Here is a 14,250-nt window from a genome sequence, read left to right on the forward strand (position 1 = left end):
GACATAAACAGCACGAGTGCAACACGAACATAAGTGCAGCATGAGTTCAACACAGACATAAAAACAGCATTAATGCAACATGGACATAAACAGCACGAGTGCAACATGGACATAAACAGCATGAGTGCAACACGGACATAAAAACAGCATGAGTGCAACATGGACATTAAAACAGCATGAGTGCAACACGGACATTAAAACAGCATTAATGCAACATGGACATAAACAGCACGAGTGCAACATGGACATAAACAGCACGAGTGCAACATGGACATAAACAGCATGAGTTCAACACGGACATAAAAACAGCATGAGTGCAACATGGACATAAACAGCATGAGTGCAACATGGACATAAACAGCATGAGTGCAACACGGACATAAAAACAGCATGAGTGCAACATGGACATAAACAGCATGAGTGCAACATGGACATAAAAACAGCATGAGTGCAACATGGACATAAACAGCATGAGTGCAACATGGACATTAAAACAGCATGAGTGCAACACAGACATTAAAACAGCATGAGTGCAACACGGACATAAAAACAGCATGAGTGCAACACGGACATAAACAGCATGAGTGCAACACGGACATAAAAACAGCATGAGTGCAACATGGACATAAACAGCATGAGTGCAACACGGACATAAACAGCATGAGTGCAACATGGACATAAACAGCATGAGTGCAACACGGACATAAACAGCATGAGTGCAACACGGACATAAACAGCATGAGTTCAACACGGACATTAAAACAGCATTAATGCAACATGGACATAAACAGCACGAGTGCAACATGGACATAAACAGCATGAGTGCAACATGGACATAAACAGCATGAGTGCAACATGGACATAAACAGCATGAGTGCAACATGGACATAAACAGCATGAGTGCAACATGGACATAAACAGCATGAGTGCAACATGGACATTAAAACAGCATGAGTGCAACACGGACATTAAAACAGCATGAGTGCAACACGGACATAAACAGCATGAGTGCAACACGGACATAAACAGCATGAGTTCAACATGGACATTAAAACAGCACGAGTGCAACACGGACATAAACAGCATGAGTGCAACACGGACATAAACAGCATGAGTGCAACACAGACATAAACAGCATGAGTGCAACACGGACATAAACAGCATGAGTGCAACATGGACATTAAAACAGCATGAGTGCAACACGGACATTAAAACAGCACGAGTGCAACACGGACATAAAAACAGCATGAGTGCAACACGGACATAAAAACAGCATGAGTGCAACATGGACATAAACAGCATGAGTGCAACACGGACATAAACAGCATGAGTGCAACACGGACATTAAAACAGCATGAGTGCAACACGGACATAAAAACAGCATGAGTGCAACATGGACATAAACAGCATGAGTGCAACACGGACATAAACAGCATGAGTGCAACATGGACATTAAAACAGCATGAGTGCAACACGGACATTAAAACAGCACGAGTGCAACACGGACATAAAAACAGCATGAGTGCAACACGGACATAAAAACAGCATGAGTGCAACATGGACATAAACAGCATGAGTGCAACATGGACATTAAAACAGCATGAGTGCAACACAGACATTAAAACAGCATGAGTGCAACACGGACATAAAAACAGCATGAGTGCAACATGGACATAAACAGCATGAGTGCAACACGGACATAAACAGCATGAGTGCAACACGGACATAAACAGCATGAGTGCAACATGGACATAAACAGCATGAGTGCAACACGGACATAAACAGCATGAGTGCAACACGGACATAAACAGCATGAGTGCAACACGGACATAAACAGCATGAGTGCAACATGGACATAAACAGCATGAGTGCAACATGGACATAAACAGCATGAGTGCAACATGGACATTAAAACAGCACGAGTGCAACACGGACATAAACAGCATGAGTGCAACACGGACATAAACAGCATGAGTGCAACACAGATATAAACCACATTGATGAAAGTAACTTCTAGTAAGTCAGCTGGACGTTTCCGTGGTAACATGCGGACTTTACTGCTTGGTTGGTTTTGACCCGAGTGCAACAAATCTAGAGTCCAAGGAGTAGAAGTCTTAGTTCCTACCTGTGAAAAACTCTCCAAAGTCTTGCTCCAGCTTGACCGCCTTGTCGAAGACTTTGTTGGCCTGCTCGTACGTCTGCCTCTTGTTCATCTCCCTAAAAGGAAAGGAAAACCGAGGTCAAGGTTAGGACCAGACCACCTCACCAGGACCACCAAGCGTGCTTACATGAGGGCCTCGATGGATTTTGGTTTAATAAAGATGGCGATGGGGTAAAGTTGTGCTTGCTGCAGTCGTTTGATGGCGTTGCCCGACACGTCCAGGATGCAGTGCTTCCCCTGTGGACGTGACAGAGTTAGAGTCCACACTCTGGCTGCGAGGAGGAGGAGGAGCCATGACACGTACCCGCTCAGCCACCGTCCTGACCGACAGGATGCTGGTCCCGTACAAGTTCTCATTGAACTGACCCGCCTCGATGAACTTGTTGTCCTGGATGTCTTTCTCCATCTGCTCGCGCGAGCCCACAAAGTGATAATCCTGACCGTCCATCTCGTTCTCCCGCCTCGGACGCGTGGTGTCTGCGGGGGGAGGAAAAGGTCTTAGCGGCTGCGCTCGCCGTGTGTGGGCGTGGCCAAACTCACGGGGTACGCAGGAACCGAACTTGTGGGGGAACTCTGAGATGAGGTCGTCGTTCACTCGGTCCTTCATGGGGCCCAGGATGATCACGGGTCTTGTGTAGTGGACTGAGGAAGAGAACAAGGACCACAGCTCATTACAGTCTGGTGTGCCGTGGGAGGTGATCTAATTTCACCTATTTGGGTTAAAAATATTTTTTACAAACCAGTAATTATAGTCTGCAAATGATGTGTTGTTGTTGAGTGTCGGTGCTGTCTAGAACTCGGCAGAGTAACCGTGTAATACTCTTCCATATCAGTAGGTGGCAGCAGGTAGCTAATTGCTTTGTAGATGTCGAAAACAGCGGGAGGCAGTGTGCAGGTAAAAAGGTGTCTAATGCTTAAATCAAAAATAAACAAAAAGGTGAATGCCCCTAAGAAAAGGCATTGAAGCTTAGGGAAGGCTACGCAGAACGAAACTAAAACTGAACTGGCTACAAAGTAAACAAAAACAGAATGCTGGACGACAGCAAAGACTTACTGTGGAGCAAAGACGGCGTCCACAATGTACATCCGAACATGACATGACAATCAACAATGTCCCCACAAAGAAGGATAAAAGCAACTGAAATATTCTTGATTGGTAAAACAAAGTAGATGCGGGAAATATCGCTCACATGAAACTAAAACTGAACTGGCTACAAAGTAAAACAAAAAACAGAATGCTGGACGACAGCAAAGACTTACTACAGAGCAAAGACGGCGTACACAATGCACATCCGAATGTGACATGACAATCGACAATGTCCCCACAAAGAAGGATAAAAACAAAGTAGATGCGGGAAATGTCGCTCACACGAAACTAAAACTGAACTGGCTACAAAGTAAACAAAAACAGAATGCTGGACGACAGCAAAGACTTACTGCGGAGCAAAGACGGCGTCCACAATGTACATCCGAACATGACATGACAATCAACAATGTCCCCACAAAGAAGGATAAAAACAACTGAAATATTCTTGATTGGTAAAACAAAGTAGGATGCGTGAAATATCGCTAAAAGGAAGATATGAAACTGCTAGCCAATTGCTTTGTAAATGTCGGGAACGGCGGGGGGCAGCGTGCAGGTAAAAAGGTGTCTAATGCTTAAACCAAAAATAAACAAAAAGGTGAATGCCCCTAAGAAAAGGCATTGAAGCTTAGGGAAGGCTACGCAGAACGAAACTAAAACTGAACTGGCTACAAAGTAAACAAAAACAGAATGCTGGACGACAGCAAAGACTTACTGCGGAGCAAAGACGGCGTCCACAATGTACATCCGAACATGACATGACAATCAACAATGTCCCCACAAAGAAGGATAAAAGCAACTGAAATATTCTTGATTGGTAAAACAAAGTAGATGCGGGAAATATCACTCACGCGAAACTAAAACTGAACTGGCTACCAAGTAAACAAAAACAGAATGCTGGACGACAGCAAAGACTTACTACAGAGCAAAGACGGCGTCCACAATGCACATCCGAATGTGACATGACAATCGACATGTCCCCACAAAGAAGGATAAAAACAAAGTAGATGTGGGAAATGTCGCTCACACAAAACTAAAACTGAACTGGCTACAAAGTAAACAAAAAACAGAATGCTGGATGACAGCAAAGACTTACTGCGGAGCAAAGACGGCGCCCACAATGCACATCTGAACATGACATGACAATCAACAATGTCCCCACAAAGAAGGATAAAAGCAACTGAAATATTCTTGATTGCTAAAACAAAGTAGATGCGGGAAATATCGCTCAAAGGAAGACATGAAACCTGCTACAGGAAAATACCAAAACAAGAGAAAAAGCCTCCAAAATAAGAGCGCAAGACAAGAACTAAAACACTACACAGCCAAAATAAGTCAGGGTGTGATGTGACAGGTGGTGACAGTACACCTACTTTGAGACAAGAGCTATAGTGATGCATGTTTGGTTATGCTTTAAAGTCATATCCAACAATTGCGACAACCACTTTTTACTGTCAACTGAGTTTCGTTGTTTTAGTGATTTCTGCTGGTGGTGTGCCTCCGCATTTTTTCAACACAAAAAATGTGCCTTGGCTCAAAAAAGGTTGAAAAAAACACTGCATTAAACAACCTGCTTGGCTCCGCCCCCTTTGGGCAAGTAGAGGTTGAGAAGGGGTCATAAAGTATTGGCTGTCACACCATGTTCATCTCTCCACCAGGGGGAGCTGTCTGGCTCTCATTGTGTGGTATGGAAATGTACAGATTTAGGATCAGAGCTCTTGTTTAGCTATTCCTCGTCCTGCAGTGATAATGCTACTTGTAAAAACCTTACATTATTTGTCGTCATGGAGACAAGGATTAGTGATTTAGAAGTAGCTAAAGCACTGCAGACTAGCTAGCCATGTCTTAAAGCACCTCTTCCTGAGGGTGTTTCAGTGTTATAACTTCACCTTTATCTTTACTCTTTACACCAAAATGCGTCCATTCATCCTTTTCTGTCTACACACTGTCTGCTTGTAAGTACTCTGTGTGAGCGCACTGCCGAACATGCTCCTCTGCTCGTAAAACCAGCAATGCCACGACGATGTGATGACAGGGGGGCACTTTATAGAGGCGGTATAGTACCGAATATGACCCATTAGTATGGCGGTACTATACCAATACCAGTGTACATACAAACCCTATTTGAAACAAAACTTTAGTTCACATTGTCATTCGCCAGCTAACTATTTGTTACAGAAAAAACATTCCAGTTGGGGTTGGTTGTAACATATGCTCTTTTCGGGACCATAGGGCGCACCGGATTCTAAGGCACCCTGCTGATGAGCGGGTCTATTTTCATACAAAGGGCGCATTAAAAGTGTTTTATTATGATTTTTTTGTAAATGTAAAAGACTTCCTTGTGGTCTACATAACATGTGATGGTGGTTCTTTGGTCAAAATGTTGCATGGATGATGTTTTACTTATCTTCAAGTCACTTTCTGACAGTCTCTTCAGGATGCGCTGTTTTGTGGGCGGTCTTATTTATGTGGCTCACCTTCGACAGCGCCTTCTCCCCGTCATCTTTGTTGTAGCGGTGGTTTTTAGCGCTTCCATAGCGAATCTACTGACGGATATGAGTTGGAACTGTACGCTACTTTGTATTAGAAATGACAACAGCAACAAGAGGATAAGAGAAAAAGGAGCTTATTGACTACATTGTCGGACACGCGCAAAGCACTTTGGGTGAAACTTTACCATATATGGAAAGTCCACAGACAATTGAACAGGTGTCATCCTGCAGTCTTCACGTATCTCTTATGTGTGACTGCCATCTACTGGTCACACTTATCATTTACACCATGTACCAAATAAAATTGCTCCGAGGTCAGTGAGCACAACCAGAATTAATCGGTAAATTAGGTGCACCGGGTTATAAGGCGCACCGTCCATTTTTGAGAAAATGAAAGGAATTTAAGTGCGCCTTATAGTCCGAAAAATATGGTACATATATTTTTATTATGTTAAGTATTTTTGAGAAAATTAAAGTAATTTAAGTGCGCCTCAAAGTCAGAAAAATATGGTTATATATTTTTATTATGTAAAGTATTTTTGAGAACATGAAAGGAATTGAAGTGCACCTTATAGTCCGAAAAATATGGTACATATATTTTTATTATGTAAAGTACTTTTGAGAAAATGAAAGAAATTTAAGTGCGCCTAAAAGTCCGAAAAATAGGGTACATATATTTTTATTTTGTAAAGTATTTTTGAGAAAATGACAGGAATTGAAGTGCGCCTTGTAGTCTGACAAATATGGTACATATATTTTTATTATGTAAAGTATTTTTGAGAAAATGGCAGGAATTGAAGTGCGCCTTATAGTCCGAAAAATATGGTTATATATTTTTATTATGTAAAGTATTTTTGAGAACATGAAAGGAATTGAAGTGCGCCTTATAGTCCGAAAAATATGTTTATATATTTTTATGTAAAGTATTTTTGAGAAAATGAAAGGAATTTAAGTGCGCCTTATAGTCCGAAAAATATGGTTATATATTTTTATTATGTAAAGTATTTTTGAGAACATGAAAGGAATTGAAGTGCGCCTTATAGTCCGAAAAATATGGTACATATTTTTATTATGTAAAGTATTTTTGAGAAAATTAAAGGAATTTAAGTGCGCCTTATAGTCCGAAAAATATGGTTATATATTTTTATTATGTAAAGTATTTTTGAGAACATGAAAGGAATTGAAGTGCGCCTTATAGTCCGAAAAATATGGTACATATATTTTTATTATGTAAAGTATTTTTGAGAAAAATTAAAGGAATTTAAGTGCGCCTTAAAGTCCGAAAAATATGGTACATTAAATTTTTATTATGTAAAGTATTTTTGAGAAAATGAAAGGAATTGATGTGCGCCTTATAGTCCGAAAAATATGGTACATATTTTTATTATGTAAAGTATTTTTGAGAAAATTAAAGGAATTTAAGTGCGCCTTATAGTCCGAAAAATATGGTTATATATTTTTATTATGTAAAGTATTTTTGAGAACATGAAAGGAAGTGAAGTGCGCCTTATAGTCCGAAAAATATGGTACATATATTTTAGTGACTGTGGAGCCACAAGAGGAAAAAAGCGAGCAGAAATGCAGAAAGAAAAGGTACAATATGGAAAGCCAAAGTTCAAAGTCGTTCTCCCGTCAAGAAAAGACTATTTTATGTCCCATCACTGTGAGACCACGTGACTGGAGCGACTGCGGGCTGGCGGGCTTTGCAGGGAGGAGCTTTAGAGGCAGTTTACTGCTGTGATAACATCACATGTGGATTGTTACTGGGACTGCTTTAAAGGAAAGACCGAGGCAGGAGGAAGACCGTAGGCAGGAAGTCTTCATAATTCTTCATTCTTGTCGTCAAGACACCTTCTCAAACCAATCAGACTTCCGGCTTCATGATAAACATCCGCTACTGTAACAAAATGAAAACTGTATTTCATTACGATCATGCTTTGATTGTCCAAGAATTACATCTGTGATATTTCTACCTGCATAAATGTTAAGGACATTTTCTGGCAGATTAAAATAAAATCTTTTCGGGGTCGCGGGGGGTGCTGGAGCCTATTTCAGCTGCATTCGGGCGGAAGGCGGGGTACACCCTGGACAAGTCGCCACCTCATCACAGGGCCAACACAGATAGACAGACAACATTCACACACTGGGGCCCATTTAGTGCATGTTTTTGGAGGTGGGAGGAAGCCGGAGTACCCACGCAGTCACGGGGAGAACATGCAAACTCCACACAGAAAGATCCCGAGCCCGGGATTGAACTCAGGACTACTCAGGACCTTCGTATTGTGCGGCACATGCACTAACCCCTGTTCCACCGCGCTGCCCATAACTAGCATGTATTTATAGGTTAACCCTCCTATATTTGATGTAAAATATGCAGTGTGTAAAGACAGAGAGGTGTGTGGACTTACTTTCCTGTCGAATGACTGGCTCGTAGGAGAGGATGGTGTCCTCCTGGCCCTCTGTGATAAGACAAAGCAAGTCATCAGATGGCTGATATCACACCGTGTGGGCGAGCCTCAATGTCTTTATCCCTCGTAGGACAGATGGTGGGCTTGTAGTCTTTTTTTTAAACTGCCAAAATGACCTTAGAGCCCGGGCTTAAGATCAAATGTCCTTAATCAAAGCTCTCGGAGTTGGAAGAAGTAGAATTGTGACTTTTCCCTCCCAAACCAAAAAAAAAAAAGAAGCCAAAGACTCACTTGAACTGCTTTCACTGTCACTGGTGTTGGATGTCAGACATTCTGAAACGCAAGAGAGCGACACGTCACGTATCAAAGAAAGTAAGAAGTGGAAGCAGAGGTCCTGAACGCTGCAGCAGTGGCAGCCATGCACTGGTGCTTGTAGGGACATGCTGGCAATAAGGAAATATGAGGTGTTTCCTCTGATAGGATCCCGACTGACCCACAATCCCTCAATTGGAGGTTTCCTATTGCAACACATCTGGTCAGGACAAGACCACACTGACCGCTGGACCATGGCAACACCCAGCTCCAGTGACTCCCTTGTGTGTGTGTGTGTGTAATACAATATGCATAAAAGTATTGGGGACACATTTTAAAGGCAAAAAATACCGTCAATTCTGGACGATAAGTCGCTACTTTTTTCCTACACTTTGAGCCCTGCGGCTTATAAAACGGTGCATCTATAGTTTATAGGGTTGGGTATCGAGTGGAACAGGGACTAACTTTCCGATTCTTCCGGAATCGTTCAAAAGCTTAAATTTCGATTCCTAGTTTCGATACCCAGTCCGCCGACCGGAAAAAAAGAATAAGTCCGCCGACCGGAAGAAGAAGCCGCTGAACACCAACGAAGAAGCACCCACCGCCGGAAGTGTTAGCATAGCCGAGCCTATGTAGCCGAGCGAGTCAGTCAAGCATGGATAGCGGGCGTCGGCGGTCGAAAGTGTGGCTTTATTTTACTAAAAAAAAATGAAATATCGGCGAAATGTAACACGTGCGACAGGACTGTTTCGTGCTTCGGAGGGTGCACGTCGAACATGATGAAGCACCTCCGAGTTCATGGAGTACAAATAAATGCGTGTCCCGTCTTCGACGCGCTGCGCCGACCGTCCTCCTCTGGCTCCGACGCCCAGCCTGGCACCTCGGTGACTGCACTGCAGTCCGAATCCGGTAAGTAAAACAATATATATGCAATAAATAGTGTTTTGCGCCAACGTTGAGGCAGCTAACAAATTAGCCCGCGTATTTTTTCATAGACAATTTACAACCTGCTAGCCAGGCTCCGCGATGTGCTCAGCGTACTCCGTTCACCGTAGCGGCAATGGGGAAGATGTCGGTGCCACAGAAAGGTCACTGCACACATAGTCAAAAGACTGCATCCCTTTTCAGAGGTGGAATCTCCAACATTTAGGTTAGTTAAGCAATAACGTTAGAGCTAAGCTAATTGATACTGGGCTAAACAGTAACAGCAACATTACATGTTTGTTTATGTTTGCAGGGATATGGTGAAATCTCTCAACCCAAAATACATACCACCTTCCAGGGACTACCTGTCAAACACATTGATCCCGGCATGGTACAAGAAGAATCAGGTTCGAGAATCGTCAGGAATCGGAATCCAAACAAAGAATCGGAATCGTTCGAATTCAAACGATACCCAACCCTAATAGTTTATGGATTTTTTTACACGCTAATTCCCATAATATATTGTGTTCAATAGTTTTCATTAGACCCAAGCACAGGACTGAAATGGTGTGTAATTGTTTATGCCACGGCGCCATCTTTTGGACGACTGCGGTCACTGCGAGTTAAAGTACCAATGATTGTCATGTGGGATTATTCTCCGCATTTGACCAGTCAGCCTTGATCACCCCCTGGGAGGTGAGGGGAGCAGTGGTAGCAGTAGAATGGAAAAACAAGTTGAATGTATTTGCTTAATTGTTTCATTGTATCCATTAAACCATATCCAATTGTAGTGTTGTCCCGATACCAATATTATAGTACCGGTACCAGTACCAAAACGTATTTCGATACATCTCTAATTAATTCTAAAGGTCTTAGTGGCCACATGCGTCGACAGCATCTTTTAGCTCTTATTTCCAAAATTGTGTACACTACTGAATTGGGGTCTTATGGCCGCTTATGTGGACACTTATACTGCCATCTGGTGGTGTCAGAAGCGTATAACATACAATGGAATTTGGGGGGAAAAAAAGTGTAAAAATAAGAATTAGCACGTCACTACACATGAAGTACACGTTTGTGTACTTATGGACTAAGTACATCATATCAAAAGATGATTCTTAGTTTTTATTCTAATTATGGTCCAATAAGCCCAAATAGCAAAGAGAAATAAAAAAAAAAGCATGTAAACAAACAGCTTGGGCCTTAAGAGGTTAAGGGGGACCACAAAAAATGGCATTATTGGCTTTATTTGAACAAAAAATCTTAGGGTCCATTTAACATGTTTATTATTGCAATTTAGTTCTTAAATAAAATAGTGAACATACTAGACAACTTGTCTTTTAGTAGTAAGTAAACAAAGAAAGACTCCTAATTAGTCTGCTGACGTATGCAGTAACATATTGTGTCATTTATCTACCTATTATTTTGTCTAAATTATGAGAGACAAACTGTAAAAATGTTCAAACTTGTTCATTTACTGTTATCTGCTTATTTTCTGTTTTAACATGTTCTATCTACACTTCTGTTAAAATGTAATAATCACTTATTCTTCTCTTCCTTGATACTTTACATTAGCTTTGGATGATACCACACATTTAGGTATCGATCCGATACCAAACAGTTGCAGGATCATACATTGGTCATATTCAAAGTCCTCATGTATCCAGGGACGTATTTAGTGACTTTATAAACATGTGCATTTTTTTAAAAGGAAAAAAAGATTGTTTGATGACAAAAAATATCGATGTAATCATAGTAGTATCGACTAGATACGCTCCTGTACACGGTATCATTACAGTGGATGTCAGGTGTAGATCCACCCATTTGTTTGCATCGTGAAGCATGTTTAGCTATTCCTCGTCTTGCAGTGATAATGATACTTTATTTGTCGCCATGGAGACAAGGATTAGTGATTTAGAAGTAGCTAAAACACTGACGATTGCGGATTGACGTTCGCCGCTTGCTAGCTAACCATGTTTTAAAGCACCTCTTCCTGAGGGTGTTTCAGTGTTATAACTTCACCTTTATTTTTACTTTTTACGCCAAAATGCGTCCATTCTCCCTTTTCTGTCTACTTGTAAGTACTCTGTGTGCGCGATGCCAAACATGCTCCTCTGCTCGTAAAACCAGCAATGTCACGACATGACGACGACGACGCCTGTAAAAATGTTTTTTTTAAAATGGCGAACCGGTACTTTTCAAACAGAGTATAGTACCGTTTTTAATACATTACTACCGCGATACTATACTAGTACCGGTATACCGTACAACCCTAGTATCCATTAAACCCTATCCAATTGTATTCACAAATACGCGACGATACCGTCTAAATGTCACAAAATGCCGCCGCTTTTAACGGCCATTTTAAATATTCTGCTGCGAATAGTCTTCGGGAATTTTTGTAGATTCTGGGTGGGATGACGTCATAATGGGAACTGGGAAATAAGCACATTTTAGAAAGAGATGTGCTGCTTGTTATTCTCAATCCTTATGTATGACATGAACACATATGTTCTGTCTTTTTAATGCATTCTAAGTCCTTGATAAATAAATAAAAAGTCTGCCAACAAGTCAACAGAGGGATCACTATTCCTCCCACCAAGCCTTCTAAAATCAGTGGTCCCCAACCACCGGTCCGGGGCCCGGTACCGGTCCGTGAAACCGCAGAGAAACATTAAATAATTTATAAACGACCACATTTTCTCTGACTTAACTTTCGCCTGTCCCACGAGACACACCAATACGCTTGTTTATAGATGTACAATAAAACTCCTCATTGAAATTTTCCATTTGTTATATTTTTTTACAACTTTGTGACATGATACAATGCACATTAATGAACATATAAAATATACATGTGACAGATTGTAGCCAAAGGCTGATTTCCATCTGCATCTCATTACAAACAAACAAGTCCAGAGCTCCCACTAATTCAGCGTTATAGTGAGTTTTATTTTCCATGCACTTATTTTTGCTGTATTTATCGGGCACATGTGGAAAGCCGGTCCCTGAAAATAATGCCTACATTAAATCGGTCCGTGGTGCAAAAAAGGTTGGGGGACCACTGTTCTAAATGACCAAAAGCACGGCAACAATACTTCAGTGTTTCGTGGCCCGCCACGAAAGAATTACGTCCGCCACAAATAAAAAAATAATTTAATTTATTTTTTATCCTGTCCAGCTTCTCAGGCAAATCATATAGTTGATGTAGATGCCCATATAGGCTGTTCAGATTTACTTTACAAAAGAAAAGTGTAGGATAATTCTCTTGTTGCCTTATTTGTATTTGACCATTACTGTTTTCTGTTTATTTGTTACTGACTGAGGCAGGACATCTCTGCCTCTGTTTCACTTTATGTTGCTGGTAAATAATATGGTTGTAGTAGTAGGCTAAAGTTAAATTATTTAGTATACACTAATTAAAGGGGCAGAGCTTTAAGAGACATTTTAGCTTTTATATTTTATAAGATATATTTTTTGTAAGAACCACAGTTAATAAATATATTTCAGTGAATAACTTATTGTTCAAATCTGTATATAAATATGTACATAAAGTGTTGTAATTATATTGTAAAATGGATGGATGGATGTTTAAAACAAAACTGTTATTATTAATTAGTAAGTATACATTTTTTGAGCCTTTTTAGAGAAAATCATATCATTTTAGTAAATTATGCAAATTCCTTGATGATGTCATGGTGACCACCCCACCGCCACAGGTATCTTGGCAGTTTATGGGAAACACTGTACTTTACATATCACGACCTGAATATTACCAAATCTTGGCAATATTAGTATAAGCGCTAACACAGACAAACTATTTATGCTGCAAAATTGAGCCGGCCAAAGTCTTGCTGCTGCTGCTGCGTCGCTTCAAAGTTATTCTAGATTAGAAATCATGCCTCCCATCTGGACAATAAGAAGATTTAGCCATGAATCTGAAAGTTGTTCATCTGTGACATTCAATTTATACCCAGAGATGGAGACAAAGACGGTGTCTACGGGCAGCAACTTTTCCCTCCAGCCCTTCGTGTGGATAATGATCAATTCTTCATTTAAACGGGAAGATATGAACATCCTATCAGTCATCATTGCAGTGAGAGCAGACATTGTACAGTAAGGGATCTTTTTATTATGTTCGTATTTCCTGTTTAGCACTTCGCAATACTGCTACATAATGCTTAAGTGTTTCACTAGAGCTGGATCTGTTGATTAAGGTTGCTGTATGTGATACACACTATATTGCCAAAAGTATTTGGCCACCTGCCTTCACTCACATACGAACTTGAAGTGCCGTCCCATGGAATTGTCCAAAATGTTTTGGTATCCTGGAGCATTCAAAGTTCCTTTCACTGGAACTAAGGGGCCAAGCCCAACTCCTGAAAAACAACCCCACACCATAATTCCTCCTCCACCAAATTTCACACTCGGCACAATGCAGTCGGAAATGTAGCGTTCTCCTGGCAACCTCCAAACCCAGACTGGTCCATCGGATTGCCAGATGGAAAAGCGTGATTCATCAGTCCAGAGAAGGCATCTCCGCTGATCTAGAGTCCAGTGGCGACGTGCTTTACACCACTAAATCCCACGCTTTGCATTGGACTTGGTGATGTATGGCTTAGACGCAGCTCCTCGGCCATGAAAACCCATTCCATGAAGCTCTCTGCGTACTGTACGTGGGCTAATTGGAAGGTCACATGAAGTTTGGAGCTCTGTAGCAACTGACTGTGCAGACAGTCTTTGCACTATGCTGACCTCTGTCAGTTTACGTGGCCTACCGCTTGGTGGCTGACTTGCTGTTGTTCCCAAACTCTTCACTTTTCTTATAATTCAGTTGATTTTGGAATATTTAAGAGCGAGGAAATTTCC

General features: G+C 41.2%; 1 protein-coding gene across 8 annotated transcripts in view; it reads right to left on the reverse strand.

Annotated features, from left to right (window-relative positions):
• Positions 1–14,250, reverse strand: part of dlg3 (discs, large homolog 3 (Drosophila)) — a 282,485-nt gene that overhangs the window by 10,062 nt on the left and 258,173 nt on the right. For 7 of the 8 annotated variants that reach the window (XM_062044293.1, XM_062044294.1, XM_062044295.1 and 4 more), the window contains 6 exons: positions 8,437–8,478; positions 8,146–8,196; positions 2,702–2,803; positions 2,466–2,638; positions 2,289–2,398; positions 2,126–2,217 (listed from right to left, as the gene is read on the reverse strand). In XM_062044293.1, coding sequence (XP_061900277.1) covers positions 2,126–2,217; positions 2,289–2,398; positions 2,466–2,638; positions 2,702–2,803; positions 8,146–8,196; positions 8,437–8,478 — 570 coding nt within the window. Of the gene's footprint in view, positions 1–2,125; positions 2,218–2,288; positions 2,399–2,465; positions 2,639–2,701; positions 2,804–7,281; positions 7,635–8,145; positions 8,197–8,436; positions 8,479–14,250 lie in introns of those variants that run through there. The other variant, XM_062044296.1, reaches the window with a different exon arrangement.

The sequence above is a fragment of the Entelurus aequoreus genome, linkage group LG04, assembly GCF_033978785.1.
Source record: "Entelurus aequoreus isolate RoL-2023_Sb linkage group LG04, RoL_Eaeq_v1.1, whole genome shotgun sequence".
NCBI lineage: Eukaryota > Metazoa > Chordata > Actinopteri > Syngnathiformes > Syngnathidae > Entelurus > Entelurus aequoreus.